The sequence below is a fragment of the Podarcis melisellensis genome (assembly GCF_964234715.1).
Source record: "Podarcis melisellensis genome assembly, chromosome: 5".
In the NCBI taxonomy this organism is placed as follows: Eukaryota; Metazoa; Chordata; class Lepidosauria; order Squamata; family Lacertidae; genus Podarcis; species Podarcis melisellensis.
Genome location: NC_138537.1, coordinates 30,114,933 through 30,129,761, shown reverse-complemented (window position 1 = coordinate 30,129,761; position 14,829 = coordinate 30,114,933). Strand labels below are relative to the sequence as shown.

The 14,829-nt window shown below is 41.0% G+C and overlaps 1 protein-coding gene across 1 annotated transcript in view; it reads right to left on the bottom strand.

The window, feature by feature from the left end:
• Positions 1-1,322: 1,322 nt before the first annotated feature.
• Positions 1,323-14,829, bottom strand: part of SERPINE2 (serpin family E member 2) — a 28,279-nt gene continuing 14,772 nt past the window's right edge. The window contains exons 4-9 of the mRNA XM_081910519.1: positions 12,819-13,016; positions 7,986-8,184; positions 7,766-7,866; positions 7,335-7,421; positions 6,154-6,237; positions 1,323-2,674 (exon numbers count right to left, since the gene is read on the bottom strand). Of these exons, the coding sequence (XP_081766645.1) occupies positions 2,637-2,674; positions 6,154-6,237; positions 7,335-7,421; positions 7,766-7,866; positions 7,986-8,184; positions 12,819-13,016 (707 nt within the window). The 3' untranslated portion in view covers positions 1,323-2,636. The remainder of the gene's footprint in view (positions 2,675-6,153; positions 6,238-7,334; positions 7,422-7,765; positions 7,867-7,985; positions 8,185-12,818; positions 13,017-14,829) is intronic.

Here is a 14,829-nt window from a genome sequence, read left to right as displayed (position 1 = left end):
TGACCTCTGGAAACTGTGCCTTGTTTAAAAGTATGGTTAGCAAGAACAAGCCAGGATCAAACCGCGGTTTCAGTTTCTGGCTTGTTCTTGCTAGCCACAGGGACTGTTTCTTTAAGCATCTGCTTGTCATTTCTCCTCTGGCAGGCAGAATAATCTGGGATGACTCCTATCTAACACAAATGGGACAGTGGTAAATCCAACACCAGCTTTTTAGGCACATTAGAGCACGTTAAAACACAATCCAGTTTATCCCTACCTTTTCCGGATTGGAGGGGGAAAAAGCCTATATAGTATAGCAAACAATAATAATCAAGTGGTATCTTTTGTAAAATTACAGGATTCTGTTCTGCAAGTACTTTATTCCCCGCCCCCTCCACTGGAATGGATAATCCATTCTTCAGTTTCCCAGGTTAATATTCCTTTTTTAAGAAATAATAATTTTTATTAAAGCTTTTTCATAACGCAGTAAGATAAAATAAACTAATCTAAATAAAAACAAAAACACGAGAGAAAGAAAACAGAAAATGCAGAGTCCGCTCTCAAAGGTAGCTCTTAATCCTTAAAGTGTTTAACCCTCCCACACTCTCTTTTGAGAGCTTTCTTTTCTTTTCCTGGTCTCTCACCCCGGAAGGTCTTCCCTTCCCTGCTTCTCACTCAGGGTCCTTCCGCAAACATCCACCACTAGGTTAATATCCCAAATGTGCAGCTGAGAGAGGGGTATAACTTACAAGTTCTCTTTAAAGGTAAAGGTAAAGGTACCCCTGCCCGTACGGGCCAGTCTTGACAGACTCTGGGGTTGTGTGCCCATCTCACTTAAGAGGCCAGGGGCCAGCGCTGTCCGGAGACACTTCCGGGTCACATGGCCAGTGTGACATCGCTGCTCTGGCGAGCCAGAGCTGCACACAGAAACGCCGTTTACCTTCCCGCTGGTAAGCGGTCCCTATTTATCTACTTGCACCCGGAGGTGCTTTCGAACTGCTAGGTTGGCAGGCGCTGGGACCGAGCAGCGGGAGCGCACCCCGCCGCAGGGATTCGAACCGCCGACCTTTCGATCGGCAAGTCCTAGGCGCTGAGGCTTTAACCCACAGCGCCACCTGTGTCCGCACAAGTTCTCTTTACCACATGGCAAATTTGCTAACTAAAGCTGTATACCTACTGGCCCAATGTTTTGGGGAAAGTGGGAAGCAGTCCTAAGAAGTATAAATGAATAACAGCAGCAAAAGTGGTAACTGGGATAATTCCAAAACAAGCATGAAGATACATGTAGTAATAAGTTTTCAACCTGTGTTGAAAATCAACAGGCGTCAAATATACACCACAGGTTATTTTTTTCCAAAACAGGAAGGAACATTTATTGCTGACTGTATGGAGAATGTATGTAGAGTTTCTCTTTCCCCTTTACATACAAAATAAAAACCACTGACTTTTTCAGATACATTCTCACCACAGTAACTGATATCAGAAACAACTTCCATTTAACTGAACAGAGATTAACCTTCATGAAAATAAACATCACTGAGAGGTAAAGAGAAAATGCCTGGTCTCAGTGGGGCAGCTAAAATTCATCAAGCTGGTGGGAAAATATGTGGACTTCTCTGCAGAGTATTCAAAACCCAACAGACTCAAGGGATGGCATAGCTCATCTCGTTCTTATTTGTACACACAACCAAAACACACATGGAAAAAGGTTTACCCAAAGAAGCTGGCTGTGTCCAGTTAACTATTTCTTCTGTATTTAATTATGGTGCTACACCAGTCGTAGACACTTTTTAATGAATTTCTCTTAACGTACAATTATCTTGTCCCTGCATTACCTCCGGGAATGATATTTTAGGATACCTGCATACATATTACAGTCTGGAACATTTCAGAATATTGAGTAAATGGAGGTCAGTCTTTGCTGGAGCTGTTTACCGCATACCAGAGCACAGCAAAATCCCATCAGTCCAGAGAATTCAAACTTGCGTTTCCTTCCACTTGGCAGCCGACCTTTTACATCCAACTCACGAATCATTTCTGCCAACATCACTTTGATACTACACTGCTTTCATCTGTTCATAATGACTTTATTTTTTTTTCCTTTGTACAAAAAAATATAAAATTTAAATCCATAGAAAGTGTATACTAGCAATGACAAGTTTAACATTACACCAATGCAAAGGCGTTAACTGGGACATTAGTTGTTTTAAGTCTCAGCAGTGCATGCACAATAGAAAATAAAAATGGCTAAAGCTTTGAAATTCTTACGGCAATGCCTCATCAAACCACTCGGTGGATGGCAATAGTAGCAGGAGGGCATTTTGGTACAAACCAAACAGAAATCAAAGTTGCTCCTTTAGTTCCAACTCTGGTTAAGACTTAAAATCACAATACAAAATACTCAAGACCCCACCCCCACCCCAAATTTCAAAAGTTATTAGCACAGGGAACTAATCAGTAGTTTTAAGAATCTTGTTTTGAAAAGGCATCCTGTTTTTCCACAACACTCCCCCAGCTACTTAAAACTCCTTTTCAAAACCTAGTTGGACCAACCACACTTAAATGCTAGTTCATAGCCAAATAATAATGTACAAAAATATTCAACGGAAGAAGGGCATTCATTTTAAAATTTGCTTCAGAAGGAAAATCTCCCACATTCAAGGTTTGTTGACTTGTCCCATGAACAAAACTGCACCTGTGGAACAAGAAAAGGTTATTGCAGATATTAGATTGATTCACAACCTGTTTTGTAACAAAACAAAATCCTCCAGAAGGTTCAGCATTCAATACAATCTAGGCAAGAATGCTTTCAATTAAGCAGCAAGCTTGAATGTATTAATGACTATTAAGTGGAACCCAATTTTAGTCTGTGATCCTAAAAGATAAAGCTCAATTTTAAGGTCATTTTGATTCTGATGCATAGTTTTAATAGGAAATATCATCAAATATTGCACTTCCTTCTAAAAGGAAACAGTACTTCTGCTTTTAAACGATGATTCTCACAAGTCCATGGATTCGACTTCTCAGAGGCGAGAGTTGGTATATGAAAATGTAATTTTAATACTTTAATTAATTGGTACTGTTAAAGGTCAGACAATATGTAAGAATTCTTTAAAAATCAGTAGACATTCATACATGTGATACAGAGTTTCGAAAAAGATAAAACTTGTGTTTTAAAGAGCCAAGTTATCCTAGTAGAAACCACTATTCTGCTTTTATTGTGTAAAGATACTTTGCTGCCTGTTTCTAAAACCTGACAAGGACTCCCTTTCAATTTAGTAATTTACACTAAGGAACAGGATCTGGTAAAACTGAAGAGCTTTAAATCCCCTAATTTCACTCAAGTATCAGAAAATCAATGGGAGTTAAAAAAAACGTTCAACATTTTGGAGTACAGTGCAATTTTACTTCAGCAGACACTGTCAATGATTCCCAAGAACAGAGAGGAAGAAAGCAAGGCGTGCACTCTGGACTTGAGCTCCCAGCTAGCCAGTTCACAAAAGCCACTTTATATACTTGTGTATGTGGGTTATCAGAGAGTGGCTCTGTTCATCAGTTTGCATCTGCTGCCCGGGGGGGGGGGGGGGCGGGGGAGGAACAGCGAGAAAAGCTCAAATGCACATAAAGATCCTTCTAGTGTGTGCAGCCCTAGGGTCTGCGGCTGGTGTTGCTCAATGCCAGGTTGGCACTGAGTAAGACCTCCCAAATCCATGATCTGGACAAGGATGCAGATCTGGTCTGTATCACAGAGACCTGAGTGGGTGTCTTTTTGGCCTTGGGCAAGAGGTGGTTTTGCAAAGGCACTGGGCACCATGCTGCAGGGGGCACCTTACACAGGGAGGTTGGCCTGGCGCCTTCATTACATATCTTTAGGCCACAGGGGAAAAAAAATTCTCTAAAAATTCCATGGCCTTTTTAAATGTGGGGGGGGGGGTTATTGGTTTGTTTGCTTTATTATGTATTTTGTGTTCTCATTTTGTAGTTTTATGTTGTGAACCGCCCTGTGATCTTCAGATGAAGGGCAATACACAAATCAATCACTCAATCAATCAATCAATCAATCAGTATGTGTACTATTTGTTTTCCAAACTTCGGCCACCAGTCAAACTTAATCTTTTCATATTGAGAACTAACAAAAAATTATTGAATTAATTTAAATGTATATTGTAAGATGCTCGTTAATAAGTGGCTTTATACAATTCTGCTGATAAATATGTGATAAAGCATATCAGTTTATCTGTCTTTTTATTGTTTTAACTCAGTTTATTATACACACCACCTAGTTAAGATTCTCATGGCATATAAACATAGCTGTCAACTTTTCCCTTTTCTTGTGAGGAATCCTATTCGGAATAAGGGAATTCCCCTTAAAAAAGGGAAAACGTTGACAGCTATGCATATAAATGTATAAAATAAAACAAACTAAGGCAGGCAGGCCTACTTAATAACAGCTGCATTCGGCCCTTCTTTCAACTATCACCTAGTGGCAGCAATTACAATAGGCTACCTAAATTATTTATACCTTAGCTGTTTCTTATAAGAACTATAACTTTTAAGACCTGGTCTCTGAGATTGCTTTTCTCTTTCTTCCTTGTAATTCCTTTTTCCTTGTGTGTCATGTTTGTAGAATCAGAGTCTGCAGTGCAGAGACTGAATTGTGGCTGATTTTTGTTAAGACGCCCTGGGACCCTTTTCGGTTAAAGAGTAGGATAAAAAAAGTACTTAAAACAAATAAATCTGACTTTTTGAAACACAGTGTCTGCAGCAGGAAGACTTCTCTGCTTGTGGGAAATTGGGGTTTTGCATCAAGAAGGGAGCTTCCAGAAGATGAAACAGGCTCCCTGCTTTAAACAGCTGCCCTCGAACTCACAGAGGGTGACAGGGACCGGGCTCATCCCTACACCCACTCATGTGTGGTACTCTCCCCTGCCCCCAAGGCTAGTGCTAGAAAATGCAAGATTTTATTTATTTAAAGCGCCATCAAGACTTCCAGAGCAACCTACAAAAATCAGAAGCAAGACAGTATTCCCTGAGGTCTCTTATTGCCTGAATTGGGCCACTGAATTTTAACAAGGAAAACAAACAAACATCCAGAACCTCAATCCCAGAGTATTTCATTCCCAACTCCCTGCTTTAAAAAGCCCCTTCTTATGAAGTTATATACAGAGGGCTTGTCCTGAATTTATAATTGAATGCTTGCTAGGTATTCCTAAGCGTAGCTGCCTCCAGAGAATAGAAAGGGCCTGCAAATCACCTTCCTGCATGAGAGAAGGTGGATGTACGAAGTGTGCTGGTTTTCAGTTGTGATCCGTTATTCAAAAGATCTAACCCACCAGCTACAGCTTTAGTAAAAAAAAAAAAAAAAATCACTTATGCATCTGATGTCTGCTACCAGGAGCAACGCTTCCTACAAGATTCCACTGAAATCAGCCTGCCGCTTCTGTATGGCATCTTTAAAATATTCAGTGCATGCCAGCAGATTTTGTTCTTAGCCTGCTTTGATGCTGGGTGGTAGTGGAGGAGACAATGAGATGACTGAAATGTTGCATATATAGAGTGTGTGTGTGTGTGTGTGTGTGTGTGTGTGTTTGTGTTAAGATGTCCTGGTCCCTCAAGTCCCCTTGTGAGTCATTTTTGCGCAGAGCTGGGGGTGAGGGAGGTGAGAAGGTGTTTTTCCTAAGCAGCTAGCTCATACTGAGCCTAGAATATCAATTAGAAGAAAAACAGGGTTTCGAAGTGGAGCAAAGAGAGGAGATGTATGTTTTGACAACTGGCCAGTGCTCCTCTTCGGAATCGCATAATGTGCCTTTGATGTCCTGAGCTGCCTGTGTCTGGGAACTCATGCCAGAAGTCCTCTTCCTCCACAGCATTGGCACTTTTTACCTCCAGCATGCACCATTTATGGAGATGAGCTAATAAATATGCCAGTGGAACAGAGGGGCCTGTTAGTCCCTGGCAACAACCCCTCGAGTGTTGAAATCCTGCGCAGCTGCAAGCTGCTGCATTGCCTCCAAGAGAAGAAATCTCTTATGCACAGTATAAGGAGGGAGGAGGTTGAGGACCAAATTTTGTAAGGCAAGAAAGCATGTAAGAGGTGTCTGTTTTTAGCTGTGGGCTTCTGTCTCCTGAGGAAGGCTGTTTGCATTTAATTCAGTGAAAGTCAATATTACTTACCTGTAGGATTGTGCCGTATGAAGAATACAAATGGCCTGTCTACCACAAACCAAGGTGGGGATGACCTGGCTATTAAAATTGCAGCTTGGACAAACAGAAACAGGGGGGAAATAGTCACTCGATGGTTCTAAACTTATTTTTACATTTTATTTAGCAAGATTTATAAACTGCTTAATCAACAAACAAACCCTCTAAGTGGCTTATATAAATAATACCCATTAAAAGTAAACATTAAAAGCAAGTTAACATCAATCCCCCCCCAAAAAAATATATATAAATAAAAACAGCAATTGCAAAACAACCTACCCAATCAAATAACCTCTTAAAATTACCTATCTGGGCAGATGTGTCTAAACAGAAGCAAGGTTTAAAAACAGGTTCTGAAAAGTTCCTGCCTAGTATTATTGTATTTTGAATACTTTTGTAAGACACTTTGTATTTTTCATTTTTGCATCACCTTTAGACCTTTTTGTAGGAACTAGTGAACATTTTTCTAAATAGATAGCAATATACCAGTACTTCCTAAATTGAATAATTTAATCTATTTACCTTTTAAGCAGTTCAGGGTGGGGGCAACAGAAAGGCATCAGACAGACTTAAAATGCCATATTCCTAAATTATAATTAGATATGCGCAAATTACTCTATAATTTGGAAATGCTGAAGTCCAGTAGCTACTGAGAGTCACATTGCTCTGGTGAGTGTATGAACGCCCCTGCTTTAAGCTATATTTATTTAGAAAAATTCTACACTACTTTCTGAAAAAAGAAAAGAAAAATCTCCAAGTGAAGAATTTTGCCTTGCAGAGTGACATAACTGGGGAAGGGGTTCGCTCAGGGGCAGAGCATCTGCTTTGAGTGCAGAAGGTCTCAGGTTCAATCTCCCACTTCTCCAGGGCTGGGAAAGACATTCTGAATGCTGGAGAGCTGCTGCCAATCAGTGTAGACAAAACTGACCTAGATGAACCATTGGTCTGCCTTCCTAAGTTCCTATTAGGCTTGGGGGGTGGGGGGAATGCACAAGTGCTTTCTGAAAGTCTGTTAAATGATTATTCTGGCTTGGCAATTGCCATTTCAGCTATACTTTAAAATTAATGAAATTATTATTTTATTTTTATTTTTTAAAAAACTAAAATTTCTATATGCATTAATGATGATTATGGGGAAGCAGTGAAATGCTTACTTGTTGCTGCAGATGCTTTGGTTCCATCTTCACTCACTTCAATCTTTGCTTTTTGCAAGATCTGAGATACATGAATGTTTCCTGTTCCTGTTAAGGGTCAAACACAGAACATATGTGCCGTAAATATTATGTATACACATCCTCATGCTACATTCCAGGGAGCAGCCAACCCTTTTTGTAATACATAAATATAAGGAGAAGTCAATCTGCTTCTGTATGCTGTTATTAAGATATGCCGTTTCCCCCCACCTGCTAAAAAAAATGTACCAGGTAATCACTTGGCATGAAAAAAATGACACTAAGAGATCACAATACAGTGTTTTCATAATTTAATATCAGTGAGAAGTGGGATAAAATTCAAACCAACCAAATTATTTCCACAAATCCCTAGTCCTAAAACTCATGGACAAGAGAATGAGAGGGTAACTCACTTGTTATTTTTGCAAAATTTGCCTTTGACTGATCAAACATATCTCGAATGCCAAGCTCCTGTAAAGGTTCCTTTAAGTCTGTTTCTGCCTCCGCAGTGAACCTGGTGGGAGCAACAGAAAAGCATCAGCTTGAGGCTAAAATTAAGTCCAATTGCGAAAAGATTTTTCCATAGGGGTGACATAAATATGTGTGAGATAAAGTGGGGGGGACAGAACCTACTTGGGTAAAATAACCTGCACTCTCTTCTGCACCATAGTTGTCATCCAGCTCTGTATCGTTTTCGTGCTAATGTGAGGAATAATAGCAGACAAAGGAGTTGTGCTTTCCGTGGGCAGAGCAATCAGCATACTGATACTTTCACCATGGTATGGCAATTCAATGATATTGTACCACAAGTCATTAGGAGTACTTGTTGTGCCTGAAAGAAACAGAGCAAGTAAAAGAAAAGGGATGGGGGGGGGGGAATCCAAGACAAGAAAACCTTCAGTCTGTGTTGCAAGACTGTCTCAGTAATAAGTAGCTGTTGAAACAAATTGGATCAGCTTGTCCTCAGCCTGTTCCCTGAAGCAGGAGGAGAGTTAGGGATCTACAAGGAAGTTGCTGGCAGAGAAAGAAAGGCAGAAAAAAGGACTTTTTTTGCCCCAGAACTTCCTTGTGAATATCCCAACTTGCCCCTTTCATTTCACCTGCAGCTTCTGTCTTGCCCTACAGGTCACTTCTTCCCCTCCCCAATCACCCTGCAGGTGAAGAGACCATGATGAAGCTAGCACACCCACAAACATTTCAGGCTGGAGGGGGAGCATCACTTGTTCCTTCTCCCTTTTGGCCCCATTGGCCATCAGAACGTCTCTTCCCGTGCTCACGGGAGAAACACCAAAGCCATCTCCTGGTATGTCCCACAGAGGAACTTACGGTCTTCAAATAAAAACATCTTGGACATCCCGGGCCATAGGGAGGTTAGGCTGGCCTCAACCAGAGCAAGGGCTTTTTCAGCCGTGGCCCGATCTGGTGGAACGCTCTGTCACAAGAGACTAGAGCCCTGCGGGACTTGCCATCTTTCCCCAGGGCCTGCAAGACAGAGCTGTTCCACCAGGCCTTTGGCCAAGGAACAGTCTGACCCCCTCTCTCCTTCTGTAATCTTCATAGAATGGCAACCAATGGTTGCCATTAATTTGATTCTGAACTGATTTTAGAATGTATTTCAATCAATTGAGTGTGATTTTATGTAAACTCTGCTATTTTTACTGTTGTTAGCCTCTCTGAGTCCAGCTTTGGCTGGGGAGGGTGGGATATAATAAAAAAATATTATTATGATGTTCATCCCGATGCCAAGGAGTTTGTTCATACCTTTCAGGCTAGGCTGAAGGAAAGCAAGTAGCAACAGGCAGCTGCCCAGACTTCCAGACTCTGCCTGTGCAATTTTTTCTGCTGCTACAGATTTTCAGACAGCACACCTGCACAAGCTGGTTCATGGACATTTCAGGGGTTCTGTGGGGTGACAGGGAGTCATTATGACGTCCCCCAATGTTTTCAGCAAATGATCCTGATACAGGCCTGAATAAACAAAACTTATGATTAAGTTTGATTCTAATGCACACTGGTGAATACCAACTATTCCATGTCTAGACAAGGCATATAATTCCGATCCTGGCCTGACTGCACTGGCTGCCAATTAGTTTCTAGGTCTAATTCAAAGTGCTTACGTGGCTTGGTACCTCAGTACCGCCTCTCTCCATAAGAACTGACCCGGACCCTCCACTTGTCTTCTGAGGCCCTTCTATATGTCTCCCCTGCCTGAGAGGTTTGGAGGGTGACAACCCAAGAACAGGCCTTTTCTGTGGTGACTCCCCGTTTGAGGAATGCTCTCCCCAGAGAGGCTCGCCTGGCACCATCATTACATGTCTTTAGGTGCTGGATGAAAATATTCCTCTTTACTCAGGCCTTTAGCCATTAAATAATCTATGGCCTGTTAAATGTGTGTGGGGAGGGGACTGTTCTTATGATTATTTTATTATTATTCTGACTATTATTATTATGCTCCATAAATTATGTTCTTAATGTTTATATAAACACCATCACACACAAGTAAAAGGCCAATGAAATGCACAGGTAAGAATCACTATTTCTCTTTCCCTGCTCCACCAGCATTGCCCTAAAACCATCTCCTTCCTCAGGCTGGTGAAGCCTCCTTTAAAGAATGTTACAGAAATTGTGGTGCCACAACTAAACTTTTTAAAATGCATAACCCACCCTTTTCACTACTGCACATACCAGGGTGGAATACCTGAATATAATTGCATGTGAAGCATGTTACTGATAGCAATTGTTTCTCAATGTTCTGCAATAGATTAAAGCTGAAAGGAAAGAGACACACAGAAACAAAAAAAAAGGGGGCTTTCCCTATCTTCTCATGCCATGTTCGAAACTGGGGGAAAGACATCCCCAAACCGGCTAAGTGTCATACCAACTGTCTCTACAAAACTTCTAAACGCGAGCCATGAATCTGGTATTATGAGGACATCAAGAAAACAGTCAGGAAATACAGCAAACACATTGCTTGCCCCAACTACTCAAGCATTTTGCAGCTCTAAGTATGTCTGTCTTTGAGCCTTTTTGAGAGGAGAGTGTCCCCCCCTTTTCTTTTGCTTTGTACTTCTGCAAGCCTTGGAGCTTCCCTGAAGATGCTGTTTCAGCAGCCCTGTTTTCACTGTAAAGCTGCCACAACAACTTAAAGCATTTTTGTTCAGGCAAGCCTGCCCAGACCCACAGATATGGGTGTATTTTAACCTTTTTACAGTTAACTTTAATCATCTTTAAATATTGCGATCTGTTTTATTGATAATTTTAATATTGCTGCAAGCAGCTTGGAGGTTTTACAACCATCAAGTGATATATAAATGTTATTATCATTTCTACTTAATAAAAGTAACAGCACCTGAATTCACTATTAGTATAGCTGACACGAGCTATCTCAGTGACAGCATAACAATAATGAACATGGCATTCTTTGGAAGAAGAAAGTTTGCTACCTAAACGTACCAAAATCTAGCAATCTGTCTTCAGCAGATTCTTTATATGCAAGCTGAATTTCCATGCCAAGTGAGGCTAGGGCAGACCAAACACAGAACAGATGGCCTTCCTTTTGCCACCTTGCACCCCCAAATATTACCGGTACGCTGGACAAGAAAACGGTCCAAAACATGGAACTGCTCTCTTTGGATAAGAATTAATGTTAAAACTGCAAGAAGGTTGCAACTGGCCAAATGATAATGTGTAAATATGAAGTTTTTAAAACTATCATCAAAGAGGTAAAGGATTCAAACAGAACATCTACTCTTGACTCTCTTGCAGGACATCCATAAGAGAAATCAGGTGACTTAGCTAAACAACAAAAATACAATGCTGGAAAACTACAGCAAATTATTATTGCGTGCACAATGTTTTCCAGTTGGTATTACAGAGTTTCAGTAAAAAGCTTTTATTCTCAAATGCTGTATATGCTAAGAAGAATGGGGTACCTTCAACAGAAATATCAAAAGCTTTTTAATGTTTAAGGACTCCTGCTATCCCTTTTTCTCATTGTTCTTTACATTCAACATTTAAATAAGCATCCTGCTAGTAATAAAGTAAGGTTCAACTGACAACTTCAAAAGATTACAATAATAGTTTTATTAGCAATAAGGTGCCTCTTTCAGAAATATTGAATTATCAAACATCCCGTTATAGATTTGTAGTATTGCAAATAGCAATAGTCTGTTGTGAAATGCAGAATCTTTGTAAGCTAGCATTTGTATTAGAGTTGCCAAGTTTAATTAATCAAAATGAACAAGCTAATGAAGACTTTCCAAAGTGGGCTGGAATCCTAATTCACTTACTAGGGAGTCAGCCCATTGAACCCAGGAGGAGTTGCTTCCAAGCAAACATGCACAATATTGCACTCTATGTGCTTGGCCCCCAATTAACTGGTGCAATTTTTAAAAGCTGTTCTCACTTCCCACCCCCTCCATTTTTATTCAGAGTCTCACTTTGATGCATGTGTTGAGGTATGAACGTTTAATTATGAATTATGGAGCTAAAACCTGTTAATCCAGCATGGGTTTCTTTAAGGGGATGAGAGTACTAATGCTTATTAGGAAGACCATATGCTATCTATCAACACAAAATGTTTCAACAGAAGATCGTAGCTGTTAGTGCTGGATTTCTGCCAAGAATGAAAGGACACCTGACCACATCTCATTGGAAGAATGAATTCTGAAAGGGATAAAGTAGCACAGGATTGGGAACACTGTGGCCTCCCAGTTGTTGTTGACGACTTACAACCCCCATCTTCCCAGACTACTGACCATGCTAGTTGAGGCTAACGGGAGCTGGAATCCACCATCATCTGCAAGGCCACTGGTTCTGCATTCTTTGAAAACACTTCCTTTTGTTCAAACACTCCCTATGTTGCATTGGAACTGAGTTTGGAAATGTTACAAGATTTAAAATGCTCATGCTGAATCACTTCTTTCTCAGCAGGCAGAGACTTACATTAGCTGCTTCCTCCAAGGCAACTGAAATCATCATGAAATATTTTTCAAAGAAATCAGCAAGAATCTGAGCTAATCAAAGTGTTACTGGCCAAGAAATGGCAACTACATAGCCAAGCTTAGGATAAAAAGGGGGCCATAGATAGCATCAATACTAGTGGGTGCACACACCAAAGAAACAATGACATATCCACACACTCCAGTTCCCATCAACCCTAGGAAGAACTGCCCAAAGCCAGGGATGATGGAACTTGTAGTTCAACAACATCTGGAGGGACACAGGTTCCCTATCTGTCGTGCAGAGCCATACCAGCAAAACCATTGCTGTTCTCATGCTTGGTACCTCCCAACATCACCACAAAATTTAGCATGTAGTCTTTGATGGTTTTATACATGTTGAGTTTCTCCAGTTTTTTTACCTTGCCTTCCTCAGAAACTGGGGGAAAGCAAGCAAGACAGGCACCTGCTGCTTTAAGGATGAAAAAAAAACAGTCCACCAAAGGAAAAAAAATATTGAACATACCACAACGGAACACTGACAACTGAGCCAGCATAGGCACTTGGTAAGTCTTTCCATCAGCTCCGTTAAATGTTCGCTTTTTTGTGTTTTCTGGCTGGAAACGTGATTTCCATAGTCCCTTAAAGTACACTGCATTTACCAGCACCAATCTGGTCAGCTCACTATCAAGAGAATCCGGAGATACGATGCCGTCTATCATACCTGAAAAGCACAAAAGAAAACCCTATACTTTACGAGCAGAAAAAGAAGCTTATTAATCATAAAAGCTGAAAGGGAGACGGGGGGGGGGGACCCAATTCAATACCAAGTTACATTAAATAAAAGCTACAAGGAGATTCAGACCAAGAGAATGCACAGAAGACCCATGCTGGAGTTCAGCTGTGATTTAGTAAAGCACAAGAAAGATTGATAGAGGGTCTAGAGCTCCCAACCCCTGGAACTAGCCCTGGGTTGCTGCCAAACCTTCTTCAAATCTTCTCAATACACTTGGAGGTTTGCCTGGATCAAACCCATTGAAATCCCTCTTGTACTAAAGTAGCCTTCCCCAAGCTGGTGCCCTCTCCTATGTGGCTGGTGGGAATTATGATCCAAAACATCTGGAGGGCACCAAGTTGGGGAAAGGTGTTCTAAGGGACACCCTACCCCCTTGTTCAAAGACCTTGCTGTCCTTCTGTACACATGTGTGCCAGTCTCATGATCAGCATGCATCTTGAGGCATCTTGAAGCTCCCAGGCACCAAACCACTCAAAATTCAAGATTTCTGGCATTTATGCAGAAATCTTCCTCTAAATTCTAAGGGCAAATCAGTCCATGGGCTTTTTTGTTAGTGTTTTGGGTTGGTTTTTTTTAAAAGTAATATAAATCAGTAAGCAATTTACTAAACACTATGAGTTTACAAACAAGAAATCAATGGGCTTCAATGACGTTCAGCTTTTTCCCTGGCCCAAATACTACTCACTTTATTTGCCATTGGTGCTTTTTCTTTGAAATCTCATCATAAAAATGAACAAAGAACAATCAAAGGAGTGGATATAAAGAAAAGCACAAGGAAGGAAAGGAACTTTACATCAATACAGGGACAGAAGAGCATTTTTTGAGGAGATTGTGTTCTTGGCAAAACAGTGAGATAACCGGGTATCAAGGAAATCGCCACTACAGAAAATAATGTAGTCAAGAGGATGTTACAAGTTTAGTGGAAAAGATTTGATATTAATCGCCATTTTGTAGTTTGATTTACACTTTATATGTTTAAAAGAACAGCCTGTACTCGCAGGCAGGGGGTACAAAATCAATCCAAATGCTTCAGATATTTAAAGCTCAGTTTTTCGAAGAATTTGGAAAGAAATGTTAAGCTGAAGAGGAAGAGACCAGTTGCAGCAGGGACTAGAGGCTCCAGAAAGGGATACTGCCAAATCCAAGACACAGGTTTTGGCATTGGGTTGGCTTGTTGGAGGGGAGGTTGCAAGCCTCTGCCTGCCTCTCCTAGGGAAAGGGGCATCCCATTAAAAGAATACTGGAACCAGAAATGCTTTTTCCAGACACCAAGTGGGATCTAGGGCCACAGCACTCCTCAAGGTGGCAACCCTATGGGGGCAAACCTATTTGATTTAAGTCATAGGTCCTCCCTGCCTCTGGATAGACCCCTACCATAATACTTCCAGCTGGCAGGATGGATGTTCTATGGTTACACCCAGTGTCTATGCCAAACCTCTTAACATGTGTAATCAAGAAGGTTGCGGCCTTATTTGACCCCAAACACTGTGTTCTACCTGCTTTGTTCTCTAAGTCAGGGGTGCTGGGAACCAGGGACGCAAAGGGATATTGCCCAATCCAAGACTCTTTTATTACTATTCTATTCCATCAGTGTGCTTTGCATTATAACCAAATCAAAGCAGAGCAGTTCCTTCTCCAAGTAGCTTACGGTCTACATGTTAGCAGTAGTGAATAAGAGTGGGAAGAGAGATAAATCTAACAACCAGAACAGAAACAAGACAGACGGTATAACAAGGGGGGA